The 12,500-nt window shown below is 41.6% G+C and overlaps 2 protein-coding genes across 6 annotated transcripts in view; one reads left to right on the forward strand and one right to left on the reverse strand.

Annotated features, from left to right (window-relative positions):
- LOC138026919 (thyroglobulin-like) overlaps positions 1-7,252 on the forward strand; it is a 40,617-nt gene extending 33,365 nt beyond the window's left edge. For 4 of the 5 annotated variants that reach the window (XM_068874379.1, XM_068874381.1, XM_068874378.1 and 1 more), the window contains 10 exons: positions 322-513; positions 1,057-1,245; positions 1,748-1,951; positions 2,950-2,962; positions 3,516-3,587; positions 4,947-5,010; positions 5,467-5,559; positions 5,656-5,874; positions 6,229-6,270; positions 6,712-7,252. In XM_068874379.1, the coding sequence (XP_068730480.1) occupies positions 322-513; positions 1,057-1,245; positions 1,748-1,951; positions 2,950-2,962; positions 3,516-3,587; positions 4,947-5,010; positions 5,467-5,559; positions 5,656-5,874; positions 6,229-6,270; positions 6,712-6,771 (1,148 nt within the window). In that variant the 3' untranslated portion in view covers positions 6,772-7,252. Of the gene's footprint in view, positions 1-321; positions 514-1,056; positions 1,246-1,747; positions 1,952-2,949; positions 2,963-3,515; positions 3,588-4,946; positions 5,011-5,466; positions 5,560-5,655; positions 5,875-6,228; positions 6,271-6,637 lie in introns of all 5 variants that reach the window. The other variant, XM_068874382.1, reaches the window with a different exon arrangement.
- Positions 7,253-7,492: 240 nt separating this feature from the next.
- The window catches only part of LOC138026921 (26S proteasome regulatory subunit 4), a 14,465-nt gene continuing 9,457 nt past the window's right edge, over positions 7,493-12,500 (reverse strand). The window contains exons 9-13 of the mRNA XM_068874383.1: positions 11,870-11,970; positions 10,061-10,157; positions 9,240-9,294; positions 8,157-8,311; positions 7,493-7,675 (exon numbers count right to left, since the gene is read on the reverse strand). Coding sequence (XP_068730484.1) covers positions 7,541-7,675; positions 8,157-8,311; positions 9,240-9,294; positions 10,061-10,157; positions 11,870-11,970 — 543 coding nt within the window. The 3' untranslated portion in view covers positions 7,493-7,540. The remainder of the gene's footprint in view (positions 7,676-8,156; positions 8,312-9,239; positions 9,295-10,060; positions 10,158-11,869; positions 11,971-12,500) is intronic.

Here is a 12,500-nt window from a genome sequence, read left to right on the forward strand (position 1 = left end):
CACTGAAAGGAAAGAAGTCGAAACAAGGATGTGAGATCCGGGGATCGAACTCAGGACCTTATGCATCAAGGCCGCGCACTAACCGACTGTGCAACCCTTGCTCCGCCTACTTGAAGTGTCTTTCATAACTGAAAATAATAGCTGCGATTGCGCAAAGTTACCATTTGAATTGAAGTTTTCTTTGTCGTTGTTCCAACCTCTCTTGTATCAAGCACACGCGTGCGCACGCGTACCAGATGCCTACTTACTGTACTCTAGAATGATTCGACTTTCATTATGAATGTGACAGAGATGATTGTTTAAATTATTTTACACCATCAGGTCTCACCGCATGTCAAAAAGAGTACACAAAGGCAATCAGTCGGCCTGACTTGATTGGTCAGTTTATTCCTCATTGCCGCGCAGATGGATCTTATGCGCCTATGCAGTGCCATCCCTCTACTGGCCTCTGTTGGTGTGTAACTCAAGAGGGCAAAAAGATCCGTGGCACCGAAGTCAGGGGACGTCCCACTTGTAAGTTTTATACCGGTTAAGTCTGGTTTTCCCTAGCAACACAAGCTCGAGTATGTCGAGCGGAAGCAGAAGTGGAAGGTGAAAACGAACGTCGACACAAGCATTGAGCATAAGCGACTTTTGGCAAAAATCAACATTCTTGCTCTTTTTAAGACTTAAGTGAATATTTTCACCCACCTCTTTTCCCCAAGATTTAATTAGTACCATGCTTTGAAAAAAAGAGAGAATCGTTAGGCGCTTCTGTGAAACGCGAAACTGTTTGCTTTTGCGCAGACGGTAAGTAGCAAACGCGAGAAAATCGTCGTCACGTGGTACTACGGACTGGAACGAGCATCTTTTCAGATGCAACGTTTATCTCCCGCGTGAGCCTTTTTCACATTCTGCCGCTGCAGTTAAGCCAAATCAATTTAATTTTTTTACTTAGCTCATTTTGAAACCACGAGAGACCGTTAGAATGGTCTTTTGCTCCAGTCATTGTTTTACTTTCAAGACTTTAAAATCATCAATGTGTGCTCCCTGACGGACCCCTCTCCTGTTTGCTAGGTAAAGCTGTTGCATTGAGTTTGGGTCCTGTGTGTGACAATGGCGAGGTCTGGCAGCTGTGCAGTGATGTGTGCAAAAATTCCAAGTGCACAAGGAATCCGGGAGCTAAGTGCATTGCACCCATGGGAGGCTGTGGAACGGATGCATGCAGACCGAAGTTTTACGACAATCAGGGAAAGGAAGTGCAATGTAAGTAACTGGTTTTATAACGATGTTTTCATTTTGTGACATTTATCAATTGGCTAGTTTCCTGTACAAGTACAATTCCAGAAGGTGACAGATTTCACTGTTTCCTGACCAGCGAAGATTTTGTCAACCAGTGACAACCAGTGACGTCATAACATTATCAAAGTAGCTGCGGATCCACGAGGCAATAGCCGAGTGGATCCGCAGACTACTTTGACAATGTTATGACGAAATTCATTGTCAATAGCAGGACAGACGCATGAAAAACTGACATCAATTTGTTTTTTACAATAACAAAAAGGCAGAGGGGTCGAATTAAGTCAAAACACTGGAAGAAAGCGAGACAAAAATGCGAGAAACTTCAATTTTCTTCAAGCTGACGCCACCAATATCGCGTCAATTTCGCATAAATTATAAATTTATGTGTCTGTCCGGTTATTGACAATAAAAATTAGCGAATGAGCGTGCCAGAATTTTGCAGTCATTGTAAAATACTGTATTGCAGGTCTGACGGATTGTCAACAGAAGGCCTATGAAGCAACACACCCAATGCGCATTGGAGCTTTCATTCCAAAGTGTAACGACGATGGAACTTACGCGCGTGTGCAGTGCTGGAACTCAACTGGATACTGCTGGTGTTCGTCAGAGGATGGTATCGAGTGGCCTGGGACTAGAGTAAGAGGACAACCTAACTGTGACGTCAATGAAGGTAAGTTCAGGTTTTGATTGGGGAACTTAAAGCATATGACGGTAACCGGAAGTGAGCTGTTTTCCTTTTAATTTGTCTTGACACCACCGCGTTGATATTGTTAAGTATCGTTACTCTATTAGTTTGAGAAATATGGAAGGAGCAATGTCCTGGAATGCGAAATGTTCACTTCCGGTTCCGTCAGTGGTCCCAAAACGTGACGTGCTTGAGCTTCTTGATATTTCATGATTCATCCTGTGAAGGGTTATGCCAATGTGTGGTTTTCTCCTTTTCTCGTTATTCATCATTCGTTCCTGATCCAGATGCTCCTTCGCTTAGCAAAGTCCTATTTGACTTTGGCTTCGTAAATGCTGTTTTACTTCGGCCATTTTAACTTGGTCAAAAAGCATTAAACACATTACACCTTCCACTAACTATGATTACACGAAACGTGAAGTCATATGTAAAAGTGACAGTTACCGTGTTTTTCTCCCCTGTGTGTAATGTTTTTGATTTATGGCTCTTTCGCGTAAGGTGGCCTCATACACCATACGCCAATCCGGCCACATTTGCGGAGAGATCACAACAACGAGAGATCCTTCGCTTCACTTTACGAAGAGTGTCTGGGTTCTTTAACGCCTTAACAATATTTTTATGAACATTGAATGGTTGTTTGACGGGGCCTACGGTTTAAAGTCCTTATCCGAGAAAACTTGAAATTCTTACCATTTGCAGATAAAAGAAGGAAAGCTGCCCATTCTACTCAATTATTTTAATATCTTTTGTGTTGATCCGCTCACGGTTCGAACCCGCGTCCTAATGCTATGCCTGCAACTTTCGGCGATAGTGGCCCATCACATCAAACAGAAATTAGTTATTTAGTTTTAGTTGTGACTGTCTCTTACTACCGCCGAAGGGTGTTAAACTTTTTGTCAAGTATCACTGCAATCTGTTTGGAAAAAGTCATCCAATTAACTCGTTTAAAGTTAAAATATGAATCTGTTTTCCTTTCTTTTCAGGCCCAAAGCTGATGTAAGTATACTTGCTTGTCAAAGTATTTGTTAAGTCACGAGTTTGTTTGTTATTACCGTTTGGATAGCCTCGCATATATATAAGCTCAAGAAATCCTGACGCTGACGAATTTACTTGTCGGTAGTGTCTTTCGTCCAACACTGTAGATACTATTGTGGAGTTTTAGAAGGAACGACGGCCGCAAAGACAATTTCAAAATGCAGTTTCCTGAGTATTTCGCCATTATTCCATCTGGTTGACTTTCTATAATATGGGCGAAGTATCGCCATAACGAATTTTTTTCAAATTAAGATAGAGAATGAAAGATTTAGTTTTGCATGCTTGCGATGTCGTCAAAACGACACGCTGTGGTGCTGGCAGATGTACTAAACTGAAATAACGTGGCGGTCGTATAGCACGGTTAACTTCATATCTTTCTTGCTAGAGTTGTCGTTGCTGTCATGGCGTCGTTTCTCAACTGGGTTTGCGTAAGCCGTTACTTTGGTTAATAAATGCGTCGCTAGTGCAAATTGAGCTGTGTTTATTCTGAGTACCGCGCTCTTCTTCCTTATAGGAGTATCCACGTGAGAATTACATTCAAGTACAGTTTTAGTTTGGTCAAAGATGTTTTACAGTCATTTAAACAGTGAGTAAACTTTCTTGAAGTCTCTTTTTAAGTCCTCGAAGCTTAAGGGCCGGTTGTTTAATCATTTTTTTACGTAATCTGAGTTTTACAACAATCTGATCTGATCTGCTAATCGCCCTTTCTCGCAGTCGGAGACTGAATTACTAAGGGCGCAGCTCAGCGAGGTGGGCCGAAGGAGCTGTGCTGCCGGCTAGGCGCTCGGCCCCTGAACACGACCCATGTATGACCTCGGAGCACAGCACCACAGCCTGATGGGCCGGGAGTCGATTTTGAGGAGGGAGGAAAGCCGGAGTACCCGGCGGAAAACCTTCGGAGTCAGATTAAGATCGACTGACACTCAGCCCACATACGACCCGAGGCCAGAGTTGAACCTGGGTCACAGAGGTGGGAGGCACGGTTGATGACCACTAAACCACCATGACTCCAATCATTTTACCTTGAGAACTTTTTTAGGAAAGAGTTGCTTTAAGTAGATAACTGCTTTTCGCGTAGAGAAGCAGGAATGGCGTAGTGGTGAGAGCTCTCCGGGTATTGGAAATTTTCCCTCTCCTCTAAAACCATACTACGATTTGACACGACTTGATGACACCTAAGCCTGTTTTTTTGACACAATAAAGAACCTTTGTTTTCTAGAAACGACTTCAATAAACATAACTTGGAACGCGGTCACTGTTTTGTTAAAGCACTGGCAAAACCCTGTTGTATTAAATTACCGGCCTTAGTTTCCAAATGAACCCAGTTGATACCATTTTTTCCCATTTCCCCAATCGGGACTCAGAGAATTTTACAATTATATGAACGTCTCGTTCCTTCGTTGATTCTGCCCTTCACATTTTCACCTGGTTCATGATTATTGATGGTCTCTGTCATTTCATTGTTTAAGTTTTCACTCTCAAAAAACATAACGAATCGAATGTTGTTCAGCGTTGTCTGCACTCTTATCGAGAACTATATTCGTCATCACAGTGGTCAAAATGAGGCGATTTGTTTTTTGCCGCCATATTCAACGTTAAAGAAAATGTTTATTTCAGAACGTGACCAAGATCATGACACAAAGAAAGAGCAGGCGTTGTCAATACCCTTATCGACAACGGCAAATTAGCCAATCAGATTGCGAGATTACAAGCAATTGTGGTAAAATGCTGAATCAACGATTTCGGTTTTTTTAAAGCCTTCAGCTAGCGTCGTGATTGGCTAATCCACTTTGCCGCAGCAATCATGATTGGCAAGGGCTAACAGCGGAACCGTTGGTTATAAAATGAATTTCAGAGTCCAATCATTATTTAAGAAGGCGTAGAGAAACTCAACAAATAATGTTCATCAATAATTAATTTTGGTTGTAAATTCTTCAAACCATAGGTCTCTACAGGGTCAATTGATCACCATGTTCAAGTTGACGGATAGTCAACTCCAAGGCCTTCAGGTATTGATGAAGTTTTACATCAATGCAGTTATTTTTAAAATGTGAAAGAACCCCCTCCCCTCCCCTCCCCTCCCCCCAGACAATTCACCAATGGCGCATTTAGCGCGATAGGCGACATGCAACCAATCTCTGGCGACACAGAGAAAAATGTTGAAATGTACAAATGCTGGTGTTTTCGTCCACCCACACGGCGGAAATGACGTAAGTGAAGACTCACCAATAATAGTGCTCGGAATAGACCAGTTTCGTATTCTAGCAGTTGGGTTGGATCGAACATGAAATGGACGCTAATTGGGGGGAATCTTTTCACATACAAATTATTTCCCCCTCATTCGCCTTCGAGTAGCGATCCTACCCGGCCTGCTCCAAAAACTGTGGAAAAGGCAAAGTGATTGGAATTATTTGCGCAAGGCATTTAACACATTTCAGAACAGTTTTTTCTTTTTTTTTGTCAAGGTTCGAGAAGGCAGCATTGTGGTCGCATTTAGGGTTTTGCCTTCCACTGAGGGACGAGACCTGTCTGAATTCACTGGTGACATCACCGCTAAGGTATGAAATATTATTTGAATTTCCCTTTGATATTACGTTCGTCAGTTGACAGCTGAGAATATCAAAGCGGATTATGATTTCTGTATCCTCTTTTAGGCTCGCAAGCTCCAGTTAGTTATCCGTTTCAGTGGAATGACCATGATTGCTGATCCTGATGTCATGTTGGCTTCGCCATTGTACATCAAAGATTCGAAGACTGTTGGCAAACAACAAGACGAGAGCTCGAACGAACAGGGCGTATCCAAGACGGGCGTTGCGTTCATAGCTGTACTTTGCACTTTAGCTGTTGTAGCAGTGGCGTTAGTAGTATATGTGGTGAGTATATGACCAAACGTTTCTTAAGCGTTCGACTGAGGTATCGTTCGGTCAGAACTTAATTAAAGCAACGGCCTCTGGCTGATACCGAAATGAGCGCAGTCCTTGTGAAGGGTCGCCTTTGTGTAACCGTTCAAGACCAAATCTGCTTCAAACTTCTAACATGCGCAGAAGAGCAGAAAGTCCATAATTCGCGGAGTTCATGGTTCGGAACCAGTGATAGATTGCGGCCTATAGTGGCAAATATTTACACATGAATGCGAGGCAACTCTGTCTATTCTTGAATAACGCAAAATTTAGCTGGCTTTGTATTAAACCATTAACTGTGCTAACTCAATTTTTATTGTTTTCCAGTTAATTAAAAAAAAGCGAAGTAATTCTGCTTCTGGGGAAAAAGTGAGTACTGTTTTTAATTTTCTTAACAACGATTATGTTGAACTAGTGTCTGCTAGCTTTTCTGAGGAACTACTTAAGGAAACGAGAATTCAAATAAACTCGACTCTTTACTCGGACAAATTGGGGGTGGGGAAACTTCGTGGATGAGAGAAGAGAAGCAACAAACTCGACGTACATCAACTGCTTGCGGAAAGTTATTGTTTACGAAATGTGTCACCCACTGGAACAAAAGGACCCTTTGTTTTAACAACCGACGAGGTTCAGATTGGGATAGCAATAACAATTTGTGACGCCACAAATGTCTTTGCTGTAAAACGACCGAGCTTTGCCCTGTTGGTGATTAACTTGTAACTCCTTTGTCCCATAGCTGTACCTTTTGTCTTAAAAAGCGGAGGTGCTGCCCAATTGTTCCTCTGACATGCTCGCTCCTGTGTCCTCTAGGCAAGCTTTATTTATCGAGAGGGAAACGCCGAAATGAACACCTCGCTCACAGAAGCCTGATTCTGGATTCTTCCCGCACGACTTGTCTTCAGATGATTGATTGATAATTATGGTCTATAAAGCGTGATAAAAACCAATGAACTTTGCCCTATCAAACAAGCCTTCAGCGAATGATGTAAAACGACTGCACGCGGCCGACGCCAAGGGCGGTAAAATGGACGATAAAGCGAGCGCCTATCATTAAAGCAATCGTCATACACTCTTAATAATGCACTGGAAATAGCTATATCTGGCAGTGTTTCTTGAAGTCCTCTTGTACGACTTGTGGACAGGATTGATTTTACTGGTGTAAAGCACAAGAACGTTTTAATGTAGAATCTTAATATAGGTCATTACTCAGCATGCATGAGTAAAAAACAACGACAAACCCGAGAAAGGAATTGTCACACTGACTTATGGGTGTTTTTTTCCTACAAGGAAATCTATTTTATAGTGAAATAGGAACATATTTTTTAAATAAAAGTGAATCAACAACATTTCATTTTAGTTGTTTCGTATTTGCTAGCTGAAGTATGCCGGCCGACTCTCTTTTTGAGTTTGCAGCACAATTCTATATACCTTTCAAAATCTTTGAGCTTTTGGGCTACGAATGAGATCTGGACGAGCTTCGCATACAGCTTTTACCATTTACGTTGAAGGAGGGACTGTCCATTGGGGCGGGACTGGCAAAATCTTACAATCGAATGCCTTTTTTTAGTAGTTGAAGGAGTTAAACGTCACGTAACAGACCAAAATGTTTTTATTTCGTTAACAAAAAAAGCATTTTCGTTCAAAGGTACAATCCTTCGGGAGTGCCTTCGTTTTTCCTGTACAGAACGTTCTCCTTCGACTTCTTGAAATCTTCATTGGTCACTTTCATTCTTCTCTCTCGCAAAGCCATCAAGCCCGCCTCTGTACAGATTGCCTGTTAAGTCGAAATACCGTTCTCACATCAGTATAACTGAAAAGCAGGCAAAACTGTCGAACGCGAAGACTAAAGAACGCGAGGGGGTGGGCTTAGCGCAAAAGCGTCGGAAGTCCCTGTTTCCCCACGCAACGCGCGGAGAGAATCGACTTGCGAGACCGTCAGCTTAATTACTCCGCTGCAGTATGAGGGAAAACTTTTCAACGCAGCCGTGCCTGACGAGGCCGAAAAAAAGATGTCTCTAACTGCACCTTCCTTGGCGATAAAGGTGTGGTCTTGCGTCAGATTCCGGCCGATGAGTAATGGTTTGTCTAGGTATGACAGAAAGTTAACGATCAATATGCACGCTAACATTTCGCCAACACGTGATCTATTTACTATCGACCACACCTTTTCTTTGTTTGGAAATTCTCCGATCCACAATTACTTTTCTCAAAGACTAGGAAAAGATAATTTTGCTATTGATGGTTTCAGACTGTACCTTGATATCTGCCCCTGACAAATCGTCCTTTGCCATTACGTACTCCTCTAGATTCACGTCTTCTGCGAGTGTCATTCGTCCAGTGTGGATGGTGAAAATCCGGCGCTTGGTTTTTTCATCGGGAAGAGGAAATTCAATTTTGCGATCGATACGACCTGAGATACATGTATGTCTTATTAGATGTTTTGTTGTGTAGCATCGCTACGTATTATATAACGTAACAGCGAAAAATAAATTTGAATGAAAACCGCTCGTGCTGAGCGATTCAAGGTATTGCTTCTGTGCATTTCCTGGCATTCCCGTTGACGATCTGCTTGCTGAAGTAAAGGAAATCGGCATTTAAAGTTTAAAAGTCAGGTTTTTTAATTTATTTAACTTCGTTCAGCTTTTGCAAAGTGGTGCCACACGGGTAAGAGCTACGATTAAAAAAGCATTAAATCTCGGCATTTAACGTCGTTGCTTGCCAGAAGGCGTCAAAGAAATTTACCAAATGTAAAACGAGCGCCAAGGGCAATCGGAGTTCTCCCTCCCATCCCGTCTCTATGTGTAAGGTCTCCCTAATATCTCGTCCCTAGTGGGCTTTAGGTGGCTGGAACCAGTTTTCACCACTTTTAGGAGACCTTATTATTAGAGCCCTTCTGATTACTAGAAGCCAATTCAGAGTTACCTTAAATTTTTCGAAAATTTAAGGTAGCTCTGAATTGGCTTCCATGATTTTTCAAAAACTTTGCTAACCTATCTTAGATTGCTAATTACTTTTCTCTCAAAAAAAAATGAGGGTCACCGAGTTCATTTTTGAGATAAAATATAGGGTGTTTGGGAGAGCTTTCATGTTGCCATGGTAACCAATTACGTCACAATTGCGGGCAAATTTTGTTAAGCAATATAATTGGTGTTGCATATGGTACCATAACAATGCTGTTACGTGATACAGTGTTGCAATCACAACCCTTCTAATGAGGAGGTCTCTTAAAAGTAGTGAAGCTGGTTCCATCCGCTTCACCTTGCAACTCTGTAGAAAGCCAGACAAAAAAATTATAAAGACGACGGAAACCCTCATTGTTTCATATGAGATCGCGTTACCTGGCCTGATGAGAGCTGGATCAAGAGTCTCAATTCTGTTGGTTGCCATTATAACCTAAATGAATAAAAAGTTTGGAAATTAAGAATATAGGCCATGTTCATTTTAAAGCTACAATAGGTCAACTTTGTTACATAACCCCGAACTGGATTGTAGAAAATGCTGGATCAGTTTTTTCATCCAGCTGGCCTGCAAGAACTTGGCAAGGTTAACTTACACGTAATGCGCCCGTGCGCACCATGGAAACGACAAAGGCGCGAGAGCTTTCCACGACCGGTGAAGCTACGAGTGAAATACTCGTTTTCGCCACTCCGCAGCAAAAAATACAACCGTAGCGGACGCTAAAGCGCGCTGAAACTCCGCAGGCTTTATTCAGCCACAAACGAAGCTTCCCGGCCTTGCACTCATCGTCTTTTAATACGCCATTTCCGAGATCATGTCTGTCTGCCATTTCCTGAGATCATGTGCGAAGTTTTTGTGATGTTAATCAGTTCTCCATTAATTTTCATGAGAAAAACTTCGCACTTTGACTCGCTTTGAAGAGGAGGGAGACATGAACTCGGAAATGGCATGTTATTTCAATATTCTTATTACAAGTATTACCAGAAACCCATAAGAGTTGAAACGTGTAACGCGCGTTCACAGCTTCCGAATATTCAGTGCGAACTGATTGGTTGAATGTTTCAGTGCTAAGTCCATATTTGGAAACCCCTCGCTCTTGTTGTTCCAAATATGGTACTTAGCAAATCGAATATTCAGAAGCTTGTTTCCAACACAAAAGGGGCCGTTACACGTTTCAACCCTTATGGGTTTCTGGTATTACCTTAACATCTCCCTTGGAGTCAAAGCCATCCAACTGGTTTAAGAGCTCCAACATGGTGCGCTGGATTTCTCGTTCACCACCAGAATTGGACTCGTACCTGCAATTGTTCAAATAATTTAAGTCTTGACCATTCAGTTGATCTCAGTTATCACATGCTTACCTTGGACCTGTCATTTACTTATGTCATCTTTTTAAGGCTTTTGAAACAAAACATTTGGAGGCTTTTAAAGAAGCGATGAATAACTTTTGATTGGCTGATTTCGAGACGTGCGCTCATTAGTTAATTTTTAACCCGTATTTTTTCACTTTGAGGAGAGCTAATGCGGATGGGTTGGTATTTGTCGTTTCAGTTAATTTGAAAGTGCCAGTGACTATTTGTCATCAGTTTAAATATACATTTATTTCATTCATCAATTCTATTTTATCGCGCGATCAAAATGCTACGCGACATAAAATCGTATTTGTTCTCTAATCACTCTGAAGTGAAACGAGAAGAATGACAAATATAGGAACATTTACAGAACGGGTTGAAGAGACCTGGAAACTGCGAGAAAACTTCCATTTGAGGTGCAGGCTATATCCTTGCACCTACCAAGACAATTTAAAAGCCCACCTTCGACCGACAGGCATTGCGTGCCGTGGAACAATTTTCATATATGAAAATTTCATTTATTTATTTATTTCAAGATTTGTACATATAGAATATTTACAGGTGTTGGAACAAAAGGATATAGCATCCCCTACAAGGTTCAAAGGTGAAATTCATCCAATCACATCGCTAAGATAAGCAACGTGAATTTCCATAACAAAAACAAACGGTCGAAAAGCCTGTCGGTTGAAGGCGGGTCTTTAGGTAACAGCCCACTTTCGATAAATCAAAATTCAGTCCCAAACAAAAGGCATCATTTCAAGGCTCTAGGGAATAAACTCATACAAATCCTTATAATTATTTATTCCCCAGAGCCTCGAGATGATGCCTTTTGTTTGGGACTGAATTTTATATATTGAAAGTGGGCTATTTAGGAGCGAGCAATTAGTGACCTTCAGACGACCACTAGTACAAATGTTTTGTATTGAGGAAGTGCATTACGCCGAAAGAACGAAATTTTTCGAAATGCGTGTGCTCAGAACTGAGAACTCGTAGTCGTCCTCGTCCTCCACTCTGAACAGCCGTATTTTGTGTTGGACGAATGCGTCTCTTCAAGCAAAAGGTCTGGAGCGAGGGTGAAAACGAAGAGTGAGACTGGGGAGAGACGAGCCTCACATGCCCTATGGGCGTGTTGCGCAAGGCGCGCGAGAATTAAAAAAACCGACTGTTTTGCAGTCTAATCTCAAGGTCACTAATGTCAACCTGACAGAATCGTTTTCCCAGACAGAATATTAATTTCCCTCAGCGAGAGCTGCAGGCCACAACTGTAATTAGACACCTAAAAATTTCAGATGGCTTCAACGAGATTCGAACCCATGACCCATGCGACGCGGGTTCAATGCTCGGGTAGCTGAGCTTTGAAGCCACTCAGTTGGGAGCAGGTCAATTTGTTGGGCTCATGTGTTCCCGTGAAACCACTTGATGAGTGAAATGTGTCTGTTTTCAGGTGTCTGTAACAGACACCTAAAATATTCAGGTGGCTTCCCATGACCTCTGCGAAGCGGATGCAATGTTCTACCAACTGAGCTATATGGACTTTGATGCTACGACGCTTATGTTCTTGTGGAATTTTGTCGGGGCTCTTTTGGAGACTTGTCGAGCTCTGGGGATTTTTTTCACCTGAAAAACAGATGTACACGAAGCGCAACTTAACGCGTTACCTTTTTGTTCCAACAGCATCAATCTCATCAATGAACACAATTGAGGGTGCGTGCTCCTCGGCCACTCGAAACATTTCTCTGACTAATTTGGGGCCATCTCCCTGAAAGGGTCGAGTACAAAAATTCACTACTTCTTCAACACAAATTTGTATAGAAAATCAATTTGGAAATAATTTGCACAAGTGGCTTCTTCAAAAAGTAACGGGCTCATGCAATTTGAGCTTTTTGAAAAACACACAAGTGCAAATTATCTCCAAATTGAACGAGAAAAGTCACATGATTACTTAATAATAATAACAATAATAATACATAATAAAATTACAGTGCAACTTCCGGTTCGGAAGTGACACACGCTACAAATATACAAGTTCATGTTCATGTGTCACACCACCAAAACAAAAGATTTGATTGGTTCTTACCAAACCCTATTGTTTATTAGCCAATCAAAACCGTGAATTCTGTGAGTAAACTGCACTTGAATTAACTACTTTTGCACTGAATAAACTCTTTTTTTGCACTGTTTACAAAAAACTGCATTGCTCTCAGCCAATCAGAATTGAGTAATTTTGTTATGTATATTATTAGAATAATTATTACCATAATCACATACACACACATAATATTCCTATTA

This window comes from Montipora capricornis, chromosome 12, assembly GCF_036669925.1.
Source record: "Montipora capricornis isolate CH-2021 chromosome 12, ASM3666992v2, whole genome shotgun sequence".
Lineage (NCBI taxonomy): Eukaryota > Metazoa > Cnidaria > Anthozoa > Scleractinia > Acroporidae > Montipora > Montipora capricornis.